The sequence below is a fragment of the Protomyctophum bolini genome (assembly GCF_963924005.1).
Source record: "Protomyctophum bolini genome assembly, chromosome: 12".
NCBI lineage: Eukaryota > Metazoa > Chordata > Actinopteri > Myctophiformes > Myctophidae > Protomyctophum > Protomyctophum bolini.
In genome coordinates this window covers 5,080,694-5,099,703 of record NC_137873.1, presented here as the reverse complement: position 1 = coordinate 5,099,703, position 19,010 = coordinate 5,080,694, and the positions used below count along the sequence as shown (strand labels likewise).

The following is a 19,010-nucleotide window of genomic DNA, read 5'->3' as shown; positions in this document are numbered from 1 at the left end:
ACAAACATGCTACGCCCACAATCAAGACACGCCCACAAACAAACAAACCACACCCACAAACAATCAAGCCACACCCACAAACAAGCCACTCCCACAAACAAACATGCTACGCCCACAAACAAACAAGCCACACCCACAAACAATCAAGCCACACCCACAAACGACAAAGCCACACCCACAAACAATCAAGACACGCCCACAAACAATCAAGCCACACCCACAAACAATCAAGCCACACCCACAAACAAACAAGCCACTCACACAAACAAACAAGTCACACAGCCACACCCACAAACAAGCCACTCCCACAAACAATCAAGCCACACCCACAAACAAGCCACTCCCACAAACAAACATGCTACGCCCACAATCAAGACACGCCCACAAACAAACAAACCACACCCACAAACAATCAAGCCACACCCACAAACAATCAAGCCACACCCACAAACAATTAAGCCACACCCACAAACAAGCCACTCCCACAAACAATCAAGACACGCCCACAAACAATCAAGCCACACCCACAAACAATCAAGCCACACCCACAAACAATCAAGACACGCCCACAAACAATCAAGCCACACCCACAAACAACAAAGCCACTCCCACAAACAAACAAGTCACACCCACAAACAATCAAGCCACACCCACAAACAAACAAGCCACACCCACAAACAAACAAACCACACCCACAAACAATAAAGCCACTCCCACAAACAATCAAGCCACGCCCACAAACAAACCACACCCACAAAAAACAAGCCACACCCACAAACAAACAAGCCACACCCACAAACAAGCCACACCCACAAACAATCAAGCCACACCCACAAACAATCAAGCCACACCCGCAAACGCCACACCCACAAACAAACAAGCCACACCCACAAACAATCAAGCCACACCCGCAAACGCCACACCCACAAACAAACAAGCCACACCCACAAACAAACAAACCACACCCACAAACAATAAAGCCACTCCCACAAACAATCAAGCCACGCCCACAAACAAACCACACCCACAAACAATTAAGCCACACCCACAAACAATTAAGCCACACCCACAATCAATCAAGCCACACCCACAACAAGCCACACCCGCAATCAATCAAGCCACACCCACAAACAAGCCACACCCGCAATCAATCAAGCCACACCCACAAACAAACAAAACACAACCACAATCAATCAAGCCACACCCACAAACAAGCCACACCCGCAATCAATCAAGCCACACCCACAAACAAACAAAACACGCCCACAATCAATCAAGCCACACCCACAAACAAACAAACCACACCGACAATCAATATTTTCGTTCTTTCTTTCTTTATTCTTTTCTTTCTTTCTTTCTTTCTTTCTTTCTTTCTTTCTTTCTTTCTTTCTTCATTCATTCATTCTTTAATTCATTATTAATTTATTTATTCTTTCTTTCTTTCTTTCTTTATTCATTTATTCATTTATTCATTTATTCATTTATTCATTTATTCATTTATTCATTCTTTAATTCATTATTCATTATTTAATTCATTATTCATTCTTTAATTCATTATTTATTCATTTATTTATTCTTTATTTATTCATTTATTCATTTATTCATTTATTCATTTATTCATTCTTTAATTCATTATTCATTTTTTATTCTTTATTTATTCATTTATTCATATATTTATTCATTTATTCATTTATTCATTTATTCATTCATTCATTCATTCATTCATTCTTTAATTCATTATTTTTTTATTTTTTTATTCTTTCATTCTTTCTTTCTTTCTTTCTTTTTTCATTTATTCATTTATTCGTTCTTTAATTCATTATTTATTCATTTATTCATTTATTAATTCATTAATTCATTCATTCTTTAATTCATTATTTATTTATTTATTCTTTCTTTCTTTCTTTATTCATTTATTCATTTATTCATTTATTCATTTATTCATTTATTCATTCTTTAATTCATTATTCATTCTTTAATTCATTATTTATTTATTTATTTATTCATTTATTCATTTATTCATTTATTCATTTATTCATTTATACATTTATTCATTTATTCATTTATTCATTTATTCATTTATTCATTCTTTAATTCATTATTCATTCTTTAATTCATTATTTATTTATTTATTTATTCTTTATTTATTCATTTATTCATTTATTCATTTATTCATTTATTCATTTATTCATTCATTTATTCATTTATTAATTAATTAATTCATTCATTCTTTAATTCATTATTTATTTATTTATTCTTTCTTTCTTTCTTTATTCATTTATTCATTTATTCATTTATTCATTTATTCATTTATTCATTTATTCATTTATTAATTCATTAATTCATTAAATTCTTTAATTCATTATTTATTTATTTATTCTTTCTTTCTTTCTTTATTCATTTATTCATTTATTCATTTATTCATTTATTCATTCTTTAATTCATTATTCATTCTTTAATTCATTATTTTTTTATTCTTTATTTATTCATTTATTCATATATTTATTCATTTATTCATTTATTCATTTATTCATTCTTTAATTCATTATTTATTCATTTATTCATTTATTAATTAATTAATTCATTCATTCTTTAATTCATTATTTATTTATTTATTCTTTCTTTCTTTCTTTATTCATTTATTCATTTATTCATTTATTCATTCTTTAATTCATTATTCATTCTTTAATTCATTATTTATTTATTTATTTATTTATTCATTTATTCATTTATTCATTTATTCATTTATTCATTTATTCATTTATTCATTTATTCATTCTTTAATTCATTATTTATTTATTTATTTATTCTTTATTTATTCATTTATTCATTTATTCATTTATTCATTTATTCATTTATTCATTCTTTAATTCATTATTCATTATTTTCTTATTCTTTATTTATTCATTTATTCATATATTTATTCATTTATTCATTTATTCATTTATTCATTCATTCATTCATTCATTCATTCTTTAATTCATTATTTTTTTATTTTTTTATTCTTTCATTCTTTCTTTCTTTCTTTCTTTCTTTCTTTTTTTATTCATTTATTCATTTATTCATTTATTCATTTATTCATTCTTTAATTCATTATTCATTCTTTAATTCATTATTTATTTATTTATTTATTTATTAATTTATTCATTTATTCATTTATTCATTTATTCATTTATTCATTCTTTAATTCATTATTCATTCTTTAATTCATTATTTTTTTATTCTTTATTTATTCATTTATTCATATATTTATTCATTTATTCATTTATTCATTTATTCATTCATTCATTCATTCATTCTTTAATTCATTATTTTTTTATTTTTTTATTCTTTTATTCTTTCTTTCTTTCTTTCTTTTTTCATTTATTCATTTATTCGTTCTTTAATTCATTATTTATTCATTTATTAATTCATTAATTCATTCATTCTTTAATTCATTATTTATTTATTTATTCTTTCTTTCTTTCTTTATTCATTTATTCATTTATTCATTTATTCATTCTTTAATTCATTATTCATTCTTTAATTCATTATTTATTTATTCATTTATTCATTTATTCATTTATTCATTTATTCATTTATTCATTTATTCATTCTTTAATTCATTATTCATTCTTTAATTCATTATTTATTTATTTATTTATTCTTTATTTATTCATTTATTCATTTATTCATTTATTCATTTATTCATTTATTCATTTATTCATTCTTTAATTCATTATTTATTCATTTATTCATTTATTAATTAATTCATTCATTCATTCTTTAATTCATTATTTATTTATTTATTCTTTCTTTCTTTCTTTATTCATTTATTCATTTATTCATTTATTCATTTATTCATTTATTCATTCTTTAATTCATTATTTATTTATTTATTTATTCTTTATTTATTCATTTATTCATTTATTCATTTATTCATTCTTTAATTCATTATTCATTATTTTCTTATTCTTTTTTTATTCATTTATTCATATATTTATTCATTTATTCATTTATTCATTTATTCATTTATTCATTCATTCATTCATTCATTCATTCTTTAATTCATTATTTTTTTATTTTTTTATTCTTTCATTCTTTCTTTCTTTCTTTCTTTCTTTCTTTTTTTATTCATTTATTCATTTATTCATTTATTCATTCTTTAATTCATTATTTATTCATTTATTCATTTATTAATTCATTCATTCATTCATTCTTTAATTCATTATTTATTTATTTATTCTTTCTTTCTTTCTTCATTTATTCATTTATTCATTTATTCATTTATTCATTTATTCATTATTTAATTCATTATTCATTCTTTAATTCATTATTTATTCATTTATTTATTCTTTATTTATTCATTTATTCATTTATTCATTTATTCATTTATTCATTTATTCATTCTTTAATTCATTATTCATTCTTTAATTCATTATTTTTTTATTCTTTATTTATTCATTTATTCATATATTTATTCATTTATTCATTTATTCATTTATTCATTTATTCATTTATTCATTTATTCATTCATTCATTCATTCATTCTTTAATTCATTATTTTTTTATTTTTTTATTCTTTCATTCTTTCTTTCTTTCTTTTTTTATTCATTTATTCATTTATTCATTTATTCATTCTTTAATTCATTATTTATTCATTTATTCATTTATTAATTCATTCATTCATTCATTCTTTAATTCATTATTTATTTATTTATTCTTTCTTTCTTTCTTCATTTATTCATTTATTCATTTATTCATTTATTCATTTATTCATTATTTAATTCATTATTCATTCTTTAATTCATTATTTATTCATTTATTTATTCTTTATTTATTCATTTATTCATTTATTCATTTATTCATTTATTCATTTATTCATTCTTTAATTCATTATTCATTCTTTAATTCATTATTTTTTTATTCTTTATTTATTCATTTATTCATATATTTATTCATTTATTCATTTATTCATTTATTCATTTATTCATTTATTCATTCATTCATTCATTCATTCTTTAATTCATTATTTTTTTATTTTTTTATTCTTTCATTCTTTCTTTCTTTCTTTCTTTTTTCATTTATTCATTTATTCATTCTTTAATTCATTATTTATTCATTTATTCATTTATTCATTTATTCATTTATTAATTCATTAATTCATTAAATTCTTTAATTCATTATTTATTTATTTATTCTTTCTTTCTTTCTTTATTCATTTATTCATTTATTCATTTATTCATTCATTCTTTAATTCATTATTTTTTTATTCTTTCTTTCTTTCTTTCTTTCTTTCTTTCTTTCTTTCTTTCTTTATTCATTCATTCATTCATTCATTCATTCATTCTTTAATTAATTATTTATTTATTCTTTCATTCTTTCTTTCTTTCTTTCTTTCTTTCTTTCTTTCTTTCTTTCTTTATTTATTTATTTATTTATTTATTTATTCTTTCTTTCTTTCTTTCTTTCTTTCTTTCTTTGTTCTTTCATTCTTTCTTTCGGACCAGAGACGGCCGAGATACGCCCGGGGACCCCTTCGCGGACCCCTTCGCGGACCCCCGCGGACCCCCACCCGGGCACGAGACCCACGGGGGCGGCCCCGGTCGCAACGAGATTCCCCCCATCCAAAACGGACCAGAGATGGCCAAGATACGCCCGGGGACCCCTTCGCGGACCCCCGCGGACCCCCGGACAAACCCACTGAGCAAGATTATGGTACACACATCGCTCGCTCGCTCGCTCGCTCGCACGCACGCACGCACGCACGCACGCACGCACGCACGCACGCACGCAGGCAGGCATAACAGATAGTGTGCATAACAGATAGTCAGGGGAGACAGTGCTCAGTGCCTTTTGTTCTCTCAAAGCCGGTAGTGAATATAACAGCATTGACTCAGCCAAAAAAACAAACAGTAATGCAATACAGTGAGGACATGAATAATAATTTGTCGGACCGCTGATTCGAACTGGCGACCTCTCGGTATCAAAACCGCTGCGCTATCCACTCGGCCACGGCTGCCACTGGTATGGTGGCTACAGAGGCAGTACCATCAGGGGACCACAGGGTGGGGCCGTAGCCTAGCTATAGAGAACATTATGCCTTGATCCCGCAACTAGCTGGCTGATTGGCCAGGCCAGCATAGTCTGAGAGAGTCGGGAGCAGCAGGAGGGGGATTCCCCACAAAAAGTAAATAGAGGCGAGAAGAGACTGTCTTCTTAAACAATGGATGATGGAATGGATTTTATTTAGGTTTTGCGGCCTTCTTCAAAAGGTTAATTTGTTATGCTCCTTTGCGGCCTTCTTCAAAAGGTTAATTTGTTATGCTCCTCGCTCCTCGTCCGCAGTCTCGGATCTTGACCTGTGGCTGCGTACCCGGGCCGTTGAAACTCAAATGCGCTGCGTTATCCAGCAGACCAACGAGACTACGAAACCCAATGGAATTTTGGTAAGGTTCTTTTTCATTTTTTCCAGAGGGAGGTCAAAATATATTCTCAAATGTTAGGAAGGGACTACTGTTTGTTACGCTAAGATACAAGTTCTGTGTCCCGACCTGAAACTGACAGGTGGGTAATATCTCTATCTCTCTAGTGGATTCGTTTTTAGATCCATCATGTTCATTGTGTACTGTTAAAACACAACATCACTATATTGTTGTAACTGCCGGGGACACTTGCTGGTTTTATTTGTTTATTTACATTGCTTTGGGATATATTTATTTTGACACTTGTTGTACGTTTGGTCTACCTTTTATTTTGAAGTGCCCAGTGTAACAGAGTTAAATAGTTAGTTAAATTGAGTTGTTCATTTGCCCCTCATTGAGCAGTACCAGACATTGTTTTGTTGTTGCAAACTAAGATAATTTATATAGCACTTTGGTTCACTGCATATCACACTGTTTGTCCTAGTGGTGTTCCCGTAGCTGCCGCTCTGTATGTCCTAGTGGTGTTACCGTAGCTACCTCAGTGGATTCCGTGTTCCCTATGAGGTGAGGCGGCTCTTTGAAAACGCTGTGATGTTAGACAGTGTCTAATATACATATGACGTTGGGTCATTATGATAATATTATCTGAGAGCAATGAATCTTTTTGTAAACAGCTTTTGGTTTATCACGGGGACTAGTGATGACGTCACGCAGTGTTATTCTTTTTGCACGAAAATAAAGTGAGTTTACTGTTTGTGTTGTGTTAACCACAGACAGTCTGAGGAAGCAGTGGACCAGTTCCAACTACAAATATGTGTTTTATTTGTCTGTTCTTACAGGTATGTGCTATATATATATTGTACCAACTATAACTTGTTATAATTTAATGTTTTGATGGTAGTTCTTCTGTGATTGCAAACTCAATGTTGAGCCCAGTATGCTGCTATGGTATTCTTATTTCAATATTGTATTTGTATTAAAGACCTCTTATAATAAAATTAAAACATGTATTAGACAGAGGCTAATGTTATTGGTTAGGCAAAAAGTATTGGACAGATAAGCTACTGTTATTGGTCAGGTTAAAAAAAGAGTGTTCAATAGCAGACCTAAAAGCACTACAAGCTTGAAAAATAGCAGATCTACAAGCTCATAGCGCACCACCGAGTGGCGCGCTACGAGCTTGTAGGTCTGCTATTTTTTTAAACTGTCAGGATTTAAGACATTTTTGGAATCTGATCTCAGGTCAAAATGCATTAAAGAACCACCATTCTTCCATGCGTATCATCTCTTTATAATAATACAAAATATATACAGGTTGGAAACAAAAACAACAAAAGGGGGAATTTACTCACGACCCATACAAATTGGTGTGCGACCCGCATATGGGTCCCTGTTTTGGGAAACTAAGGAATAGGGTTTGGGAAGCTCACTGACTTTAATGGAACATTAATGGAACATCTGCACTCTTAAGAGTGCAGATGGACCCATATCCATGTGTTCATGTGTACATTAACCTGTGAGGGTCCATTTGGTTCAAAACTATCACTCATTTTCCTTTCCTTTCCTTTCCTTTGTTTAAATAACTTAAGTCCATGCAGGATAACACATCGAAGAAGGTAAACTCATGAGCTACGTGTCCTCCTCTCTCCCTCTCACCAGACACGGAGACATGTGACTACGGCTGGCACAAGTTCCAGGGTCACTGCTACGCTACTTCCCCACCAGGAAGAGCTGGGACGCGGCTGAGAGGGAGTGTCGTGTCCATGGGGCCCACCTGACCAGCCTGCTGTCCCACGAGGAGCAACACTACGTCAACCGTACGTCCCACAAACGCTAATATGGTATCCGTTTCGCATTCGGGTTCTTGGAAACGCCCCCCAGCCACTGCGCTAGTTTGACTGAGGTTAGGTTTAGGTATGCTTTACTGAGGTTAAGGTTAGGGTTAGGTTTAGGTGTAGGCTGTCAATCACAGCGACTGGCCAGTCACAGCGCACCATTTACTCAAATGCGAAACGGGAACCATATCAGCCCCACAAACAGTTGCTCTTTAAACCTTTGCATGCGTTGTCTTCGGGTCAAAAAGACTGGCCGCCAGCATGTTTACCATCAAAAGAATAAAAATAAATAGTCATGTTCTTTTGTAAATGAACTCCCTCCTTGATCATGCTATGGCTTCACGCGAAAGCATTAACCCATTTAGACCTGAGTTAAAAAACATTCACTTTGAAAGAATATATATACAAAGATTTGCGCCGCATTCTTATGATTTTTCAAAAGCAGCAGACCTACAAGCTCGTAGCGCGCCACTCGGTGGCGCGCTATGAGCTTGTAGGTCTGCTATTTTTTCAATAGATAAATTATAACACAATGTTTAAAACACCAAAAGGGGTTAAAAGTAGCAGATCCAAAATCTCGAAACGCGTCAATGAAGCAACACGTTTTTAGCTTGTCCATCTGCCATACTTTTGAATTTGAGTCCCACGAAACGTTTTCGGACATTTCCACTCGACAGAGACGATTATAATAGTTATAACGGTACAAACTCCTGAATAGGGGGAACACGGTCATGTTATCTCAGGAAGAATGATTCATGTGTACTGTAGAAAATGCTACTCTCTCTCTCTCTCTCTCTCTCTCTCTCTCTCTCTCTCTCTCTCTCTCTCTCTATCTCTCTATTGTCTCTCTTCTCTCTTATTTGTGAGAGTGAAAAGTCCTAAAAAGGGCCCAGTGTAAAGTGTTGTGTTTGGCTGGCACTAGGTCTGGGGCAGGACTACCAGTGGATCGGCCTCAACGATAAGATGTTTGACAACGACTTCCGGTGGACCGACGGCAGCCACATGGTGAGACACACACACAGACACACACACACACACACACACACACACAGACACACACACACACACACACACACACACACACACACACACACACACACACACACACGCACGCACGCACGCACGCACGCACACACGTATATAGACGCTGCTAGACTGTATATAGACGCTGCTAGACTGTATATAGACGCTGCTAGACTGTATATAGACGCTGCTAGACTGTATATAGACGCTGCTAGACTGTATATAGACGGTGCTAGACTGTATATAGACGCCGCTAGACTGTATATAGACGCCGCTAGAGTGTATATAGACGCCGCTAGACTGTATATAGACGCCGCTAGACTGTATATAGACGCCGCTAGAGTGTATATAGACGCCGCTAGACTGTATATAGACGCCGCTAGAGTGTATATAGACGCCGCTAGACTGTATATAGACGCCGCTAGACTGTATATAGACGCCGCTAGACTGTATATAGACGCCGCTAGACTGTATATAGACGCCGCTAGACTGTATATAGACGCCGCTAGACTGTATATAGACGCCGCTAGACTGTATATAGACGCCGCTAGACTGTATATAGACGCCGCTAGACTGTATATAGACGCCGCTAGAGTGTATATAGACGCCGCTAGAGTGTATATAGACGCCGCTAGAGTGTATATAGACGCCGCTAGACTGTATATAGACGCCGCTAGACTGTATATAGACGCCGCTAGACTGTATATAGACGCCGCTAGACTGTATATAGACGCCGCTAGACTGTATATAGACGCCGCTAGACTGTATATAGACGGTGCTAGACTGTATATAGACGCCGCTAGACTGTATATAGACGCCGCTAGACTGTATATAGACGCCGCTAGACTGTATATAGACGCCGCTAGACTGTATATAGACCGTGCTAGACTGTATATAGACGGTGCTAGACTGTATATAGACGCTGCTAGACTGTATATAGACGCTGCTAGACTGTATATAGACGCTGCTAGACTGTATATAGACGGTGCTAGACTGTATATAGACGCCGCTAGACTGTATATAGACGCCGCTAGACTGTATATAGACGCCGCTAGAGTGTATATAGACGCCGCTAGACTGTATATAGACGCCGCTAGACTGTATATAGACGCCGCTAGAGTGTATATAGACGCCGCTAGACTGTATATAGACGCCGCTAGAGTGTATATAGACGCCGCTAGACTGTATATAGACGCCGCTAGACTGTATATAGACGCCGCTAGACTGTATATAGACGCCGCTAGACTGTATATAGACGCCGCTAGACTGTATATAGACGCCGCTAGACTGTATATAGACGCCGCTAGACTGTATATAGACGCCGCTAGACTGTATATAGACGCCGCTAGAGTGTATATAGACGCCGCTAGAGTGTATATAGACGCCGCTAGACTGTATATAGACGCCGCTAGACTGTATATAGACGCCGCTAGAGTGTATATAGACGCCGCTAGACTGTATATAGACGCCGCTAGAGTGTATATAGACGCCGCTAGACTGTATATAGACGCCGCTAGACTGTATATAGACGCCGCTAGACTGTATATAGACGCCGCTAGACTGTATATAGACGCCGCTAGACTGTATATAGACGCCGCTAGACTGTATATAGACGGTGCTAGACTGTATATAGACGCCGCTAGACTGTATATAGACGGTGCTAGACTGTATATAGACGGTGCTAGACTGTATATAGACGGTGCTAGACTGTATATAGACGCCGCTAGACTGCATATAGACGCCGCTAGACTGTATATAGACGCCGCTAGACTGTATATAGACGCCGCTAGAGTGTATATAGACGCCGCTAGACTGTATATAGACGCCGCTAGACTGTATATAGACGCCGCTAGACTGTATATAGACGCCGCTAGACTGTATATAGACGCCGCTAGACTGTATATAGACGGTGCTAGACTGTATATAGACGCCGCTAGACTGTATATAGACGCCGCTAGACTGTATATAGACGCCGCTAGACTGTATATAGACGCCGCTAGACTGTATATAGACGCCGCTAGACTGTATATAGACGCCGCTAGACTGTATATAGACCGTGCTAGACTGTATATAGACCGTGCTAGACTGTATATAGACGGTGCTAGACTGTATATAGACGCCGCTAGACTGTATATAGACGCCGCTAGACTGTATATAGACGCCGCTAGACTGTATATAGACGCCGCTAGACTGTATATAGACGCCGCTAGACTGTATATAGACGCCGCTAGACTGTATATAGACGGTGCTAGACTGTATATAGACGCCGCTAGACTGTATATAGACGCCGCTAGAGTGTATATAGACGCCGCTAGACTGTATATAGACGCCGCTAGACTGTATATAGACGCCGCTAGACTGTATATAGACGCCGCTAGACTGTATATAGACGCCGCTAGACTGTATATAGACGCCGCTAGACTGTATATAGACGCCGCTAGACTGTATATAGACGCCGCTAGACTGTATATAGACGCCGCTAGACTGTATATAGACGGTGCTAGACTGTATATAGACGGTGCTAGACTGTATATAGACGCCGCTAGACTGTATATAGACCGTGCTAGACTGTATATAGACCGTGCTAGACTGTATATAGACCGTGCTAGACTGTATATAGACCGTGCTAGACTGTATATAGACGCCGCTAGACTGTATATAGACGCCGCTAGACTGTATATAGACGCCGCTAGACTGTATATAGACGCCGCTAGACTGTATATAGACGCCGCTAGACTGTATATAGACGCCGCTAGACTGTATATAGACGCCGCTAGACTGTATATAGACCGTGCTAGACTGTATATAGACGCCGCTAGACTGTATATAGACGCCGCTAGACTGTATATAGGATGGATTGGGGGTAAGTCCCTGCGACATACTAGCGTCATGTCCAGGGGGTGTACTTGTACATCAAGCTGCCTCAAGCTACAGAAACAGGAGATAGGCTCCTGCCCGGCTTGGCAAGGCTACTACGGTTCAGAGTTCGACTGTACTGTATGTTTCTGTCTATCTAGGAACCCATTGGCTATTGTCTGATGAGGATTTACTGTCCGGGGGTAAGGGCCAATGGTTCTGGGCTTCCGTTGTAGCCAGTGGATATCCGGGCCACGCCTTCCACTACCATGTGTCCGGTCGGAGTTGGGAGATGACTAGAAGTTTACACCGGGATAAAAGTTCATCTGGCGATATCGATGGGTTTCGAGCTGGTTTTGACTGGATTGTATTTCAGGAATTGCATTCCGCCTCTTTTTCTCGCCACATAGACTGTTTACCTGGATGCTAAAGTCGTGTTACCAAAGCCCGTTCAATTGTAATTGGTCAGTACTACTCAACGACTACAATCTGAAACCAGAACACTTCTGAAACCAAACATATTGCACCTCGCCTGCATACTCTGAATTCATATCCAGGATATCTGTTTATAAAAATCTATATATGTCTTGACTGACTTATGGTGCGTGGATGTGTGCACTGCACATACGATACGATAAATTATTACGGAACAGTGGATCGAAAGATATTATTATCTTCATTGTAAAACATGTTACAGTTGCCTCAACTTGAATCTGTATGATTGTTCTGAATAGACATGAGAAAATTGGACTATACCGGGCCATAAATATTACAATAAGTATTAATAATAAGTCATGTTGCGTGCACTCAGTGTCAACCCTTCCTGGTCTGCAGGGATGAAGCTGCCGTCGCGCGTGCCCACCCAGGTGGACAGTGACGAGGAGCACAAGTGGAACCAGACAGAGGAGTATGGACACGGGACTCGCTGCTGCTCCTGTCCCAAGACCGACAAGGAGCTGAAGAAGGAGAAAGAGGACTCGGAGTACCGCAAAACCTTTGAGAATTATCTCCACAACGAGGTCTTCGAGATAAAGTAAGTAAGACTTATGGAGCTCTCGTTTGCAAGGAACTGGAAGCTTGTGTAGGCACAGTGGTTTTAGGATGTTTAGAGTTTTAGAGTTTTATTAGGATCCCCATTAGCTGGTGCATAGCAGCAGATAATCTTCCTGGGGTCCACATAGAACATAAAAACATGACATTCGACATGGACAATGATATATAAATATCATTGTATATCCGTATTGTATATCCGTATTGTATATCATTGTATATCCGCTATCATTGTATATCCATTGTATATCCGCATTGTATATCCGATATTCCGCTTACGACTCTCATTGCACCAGGAATATTAGATTCCTTCTTCATAATTGTCAAATCTTCAAGGAAATATCAATTGGTTCCCATAAGACTGTGCTTGATGGTGTATTTATTTTTTACCTTCCTCTGCCTCACAGCTTATTCTTCCAAATAAAACAAGATTACAAATGAAAGCAAACGCGCTAAAACATCATCCATAAAGTTACGTTTTTAATTGTATGTCCAATCAACCGTATGTCAACATTGTCAGTTGGTCAGTTATCTTTTGCAAGAGGCATGGATGGTGCCAGGTGCGTGATAGATAGGCTTCATTACCATGGAAACCAGACACACAAGCTGTTATTTGTTGGTCACATATTGGACATATTTCCTTGTAATGAATGGTCATGCCTCTCTGGCTGTCTGTACACAAGAGTGAATACCATATATGGAAGTCAGAGCAAAAGCTTTGAACTGTTCTTTTTACCTGCTTTGAAAGTTTTTTAGAGTGTGCCAATCAATTTAAAGGTAGTATAAGTGATTAAGTATTAACTAGCTCCATATTCTGATAGTACTCATTGATGTTTGTTCAGTAACCATAACAGAGTCTCCCCGTCTCTCCAGCTCTATATTAAGCAGAACATGCATTTATACATCAGGATACCTATTGTATCTAATCGGGAAAGAGAACTCACACAGGTTCTAGATTTAACAAGTGATTATACGAAGAATTGACCAGACGAAATTGGAACTTGAACAATATAAAATTGAAGCTGATTTTCTGTTTATGGAAGAGCTGGAAAGATGGGTGGGGGGGGACCCCTGTTGCTGAACAAACACTCTATACTCTATAGCAATGAGTACTACAGTATGAGAATAATTATAGCGCTTTAAGCTTTTAACAAAACATTTGACTTTGTGCTCTGGTCACATTCCCTTGTCAGTTAAGGCTCACATGCACCCTCTTGTGTTGAGTATTAAGATCCTCTACATAATGCCATTCATGGGCAACGTGCAATAGCTTTGTCTCTGTCTGGTGCACAAGTTATACGTAATTTACAAACCAGTCAATAGATTATCACACCCTATGCACGTTCAGGTGGTAATTGTATCCACAAAACACATTCGCAAGTCACTGTTTTGGCGTCTGGGTGGTTCCTGGCACCACCACAGACACTAGGGGCTGTATTTTGCGTGCTCTTTGGCCACTCAGAATAGCCAAATGGCATTGATCACGCCTCCAGGTCTTTAGTTTACTCAAGTTAGGGAATAAGATCTGGTACTTAAGACATGCAAAATACAGCCCTAAGGGTTCAATCTGGCTTGGGTACACAATTGAACGTGTTCACAGATGGGAAGTATTAATGACACTGAGATATCTCACGTCTCCTCTATAAAATTCTTAGGAGTTTTAGTGGATGAGAAACTCAGCTGGAAAGAACACATCAATCTAGTTTCCAACAAAGTTTCTTGATCGCTTGGTGTCATCAGAAAAATGAGTGGTCTGGTCAATCAAAACTGTTTGCTTACTTTATATTACAGCTTGATTTACCCACATTTAACATTTTGCAATATGGTCTGGGCCAGCACTTATGTCTCTTACCTCCACACCATTTACCTACTCGAGAAGACATTTGTTACTTTATCAAAACAACTCCATCACTCTGCTCCGTGCACTTTTCAAAATGCTCAACTTTTTCCAGATTAACACTTATTTACAAGCTTAAACATACCCCAACTCCATCCCCAGGCCTTTTAGTTAATTACTTTCAAACATTCTCAAGTCCACAAATACAACACTAGACAGGCTACTCATCTCCATCCCCCCCCCCCTTTATCGTACTAGTCATGGTCAGTTTTCTATTGGATACAGAGGTACTACACTTTGGGACAAATATCCTACTGGTTTACAACTTTCTCCTCTGAACTTGTTTAAGAACAAACTGAAGGTGGTTCTGATTGACCAGATCACTTATCAAGATTCAAGTCGGGCAGAAAGGGTGAAATCTACAGGTTGTGCTGCAGGGAGCAGAACTGACAGGAATAGCATGTTCCTCTGCATACGTTAGTTCTCCCAATGAAACTCCTCTCTGTCTGTACAGTATTTGAGAGGAATTGCACAGAGTGTTTATTTTGCGACGAGCACGTGGAACACACGGGAGGGAGGGAGAGAGAGTGAGAGGGGGGAGAGAGAGAGAGAGAAAGAGACTCTGTACCCAGGGGAAATAAGATCTGCGTTGGGACCTCTATGGGTACCACAGGTTCCCGCTGACTTCTACTCTCGCAGGGTTCTACTCTCGGTGATGAGGGATAATATCTTGCAGTGTGTGTGATCCCTTGTGTGAGACTCATCCCTGTGATCCCGTGTGTGAGACTTATCTACTAGTGTGAAGTGCCTTTACGATCCGATGAATCCCTGGCGACTTTAAAAGTTGTACAGGGTGTACTAGCTGCTCTTAGTTTTGCATGTGTACATGTTTATTTCCGTGAGGTGACATTTAGCCCAGAAGCCAGCATGACACGACCGCTTCTCTCCCCACACCACAGACCCAACAGACAGCGGCGGTCAGCCATGGGCATCGCCAATCGTACCCTTCCGTTCCTCACCACCGCCCCGAGCACGCCAGAAGGCAGGACGCGCAGGCCCGGGGGAGACAAGGGGGAGGAGGACGTGGAGGAGGGGGAGGAGAGCTTTGAGAGCACCAAGTCGGTGGTGACGGTGGCGGCCAACGCCAAGGAGTCCACCGTCATCTCCAACCTGCGGCACTTCACCAGCTACCAGATAGAGGTCCACGCGTGCAACCACCCCACCGACCCCTTGCGCTGCAGCATGGCCGCCTATGTCAGCGCCCGTACCATGCCCGAGGGTAAAGACTCACCTTTATTTGCCATGTGCACAGTATGTACAAGGAGATACAGTATAAACAACACATCCAGTTAGTGCAAATATAACTAGGTTCATGCATTAGCACGAGCATTAGCATTTATTTACATTTAAAATGAACAATTTAGGCATTTGGCTTATCCACAGAGAAAGCAGTCAAGTAAACACTGTGCCAAGAAATGAATCCTATACCGTATTACAGATAGCAGGTCTAGCGTCCTCTTATAATCTCTATAAGGGATTTTTCAGGTAATGCACTCGGGATAAAGGCAGGACGGAATGTCTTTGTAAGTTGACTTATCTAATATTTTATGTGCACATCTAACCCTAGCTTACCCTCAGAGAATGACAGTGCATGTCCTTGAGCAAATGTTTGTTGAACTGAATCTGGATAATAAATAACCATTCATACCATAAATGTCATGGGTTTCAATCCAGGTCCTGACCGCTGATCTCTGTTCTATGTTTTATGTCCCTGCCTTATATTCCTACGGCACCACTATACTCTGATCTAATAAAACCAAAAGATGAAATCAGATACCTTCCTTGAAAGAGCACCACAGGAATTGATATCCTCCACACGGGTAGAGAGAAATGCTGAAAGGTTATCGTATCATCGGTGTGAGGCTATTGTTTGCCAATACGTCTTTGCACCCTAGAGAGCCATTCATTTTGTCTTCCTTCAGACAAAGCTGATGACATCGTGGGCTCCATCGTCTACGAGGTGTCAGAGTACACGGTGCACATCAAATGGCAGGAGCCCAAAAGTCCCAATGGCATGATCATCCTGTATGAGGTCCAGTACAGGAGACTGGGGGATACTGAGGTGAGAGGAGGCACACGCACGCACACACGCACGCACACGCACATGCACGCACGTGCACACGTACACGTACTCACAAACACACACACACACACACGCACATGCACGCACGTGCACACGTACTCACAAACACAAGTTTCTATTACTAGTAGCAAGTAGGGTTGGGGCAGATAAAAAAAACTTTTCATTATTGATTATTGCAGGAGAAAATGTTGATTTAACTAAATATGAATTAATAATTTTTGCTATTACAAAATAAGTTTAAATACATGGGTGGTATCTCTACGGTTTGCTTTCCTGTGAGGCAAATATGCGAATTATTGAAGGATAAGTAAAAAGAAAAAGAAGAGAAATGTCAAAATATATTAACATGCACACACATTTACGCCCCCAGAGAGAGAACACACACACACACACACACACACACACACACTCACTTTTATTTGCATGCATCTATAAATTTAACCAACAAAAAACAAAAACACGAAACTAGTCATTTGAGAGTTGAGAGTATAATTGCACTCATTCAGACCATGAAACCACCCACACTGGTACATGCTGCAGCTGTTTGTTCCCACAGACACTTTTGCCAGGAACAAGATGTTGTTTTGAAACTGGACCATTTGGTTGATAATGGCCTTAATGGAGCGGTGGTTCTAGCACTGCTGCCTCCGCGCACGTCTTTTAGTTACCATGGCGAACGTTGCGTACTGTCTGACTTGTTCTTGCCGACTGTTATTTGCCCTAGCCTAGAAAAACAAAATTAAAAGAAAAACAACTTTGATTGTCCTTCTGTTAAAGCACATTATATATATACTGTGTGTGTGTGTGTGTGTGTGGGTGTGTGTAATATGATGATCTCTCCCTATATACAGTATATATATATTTGTGTGTATGTATACATACAGTAAATTCAGTACTCTTTTCATTTCCTTTCACAAGAGTAGTAGCATTATGTCGTTGCTTTTTCTGCTCAGTATGTACTTTTATATTTGCTTCGTCCAGTTTTCTTTCTTTTCTTTTTATTATCTTATCTGTTTTCATTTATTTTGGGGTTTTCTTGATTTTATTTTGTTTGTTTGTTGTTTTGAATGTACTAATACATTTTAAATGTATCATGTCGTGTAAACGGTGAGGTTCTCGCATAAGCCCCTCTAGGGTTTCTTAACCTCACCGGCACAACAACTAAATGGCCTTCTTTCCTTTGGAAATAACTAGTATATTATGTATGTTGTGCAAATCAAATAAATCAAATCAAATACAGTACATATAATATGATGCATTATATAGTATGCTTATAATATGGGTTTTGTTTGTTTCCAGGATCTAAACTATTGCGTGTCGAGGAACATGTACAAAACGGCCAATGGCTGCTTGCTGAGAGTGGTGCACCCTGGGAACTACACGGTGAAGCTCCGGGCCACGTCGTTGGCGGGCAACGGCTCCTGGACCGAACCCACCCACTTCTACGTCCAGGACCTGAGTAAGTACATGAGGTCAAACCCACCCACTTCTACGTCCAGGACCTGAGTAAGTACATGAGGTCAAACCCACCCACTTCTACGTCCAGGACCTGAGTAAGTACATGAGGTCAAACCCACCCACTTCTACGTCCAGGACCTGAGTAAGTACATGAGGTCAAACCCACCCACTTCTACGTCCAGGACCTGAGTAAGTACATGAGGTCAAACCCACCCACTTCTACGTCCAGGACCTGAGTAAGTACATGAGGTCAAACCCACCCACTTCTACGTCCAGGACCTGAGTAAGTACATGAGGTCAAACCCACCCACTTCTACGTCCAGGACCTGAGTAAGTACATGAGGTCAAACCCACCCACTTCTACGTCCAGGACCTGAGTAAGTACATGAGGTCAAACCCACCCA

The 19,010-nt window shown here is 37.9% G+C and overlaps 1 protein-coding gene and 1 long non-coding RNA gene across 2 annotated transcripts; both read left to right on the top strand.

Moving 5' to 3' along the window:
• The first annotated feature begins 6,151 nt into the window (after window positions 1-6,151).
• On the top strand, window positions 6,152-7,193 carry LOC308325587. Its single transcript, XR_013965042.1, has 3 exons — window positions 6,152-6,254; window positions 6,293-6,428; window positions 7,178-7,193. It is a non-coding gene; the product is annotated as an uncharacterized lncRNA (long non-coding RNA).
• Window positions 7,194-8,107: 914 nt separating this feature from the next.
• LOC308325424 (insulin receptor-like) lies at window positions 8,108-18,654 on the top strand (the record flags this gene model as incomplete). Its single annotated transcript, XM_080777916.1, has 6 exons — window positions 8,108-8,221; window positions 9,162-9,244; window positions 12,953-13,151; window positions 15,965-16,284; window positions 16,988-17,127; window positions 18,448-18,654. Exons 3-6 carry the CDS (start codon window positions 12,955-12,957, stop codon window positions 18,652-18,654), a joined length of 864 nt encoding a protein of 287 aa, XP_080634042.1. The 5' UTR covers window positions 8,108-8,221; window positions 9,162-9,244; window positions 12,953-12,954.
• Between the last annotated feature and the right edge of the window lie 356 nt (window positions 18,655-19,010).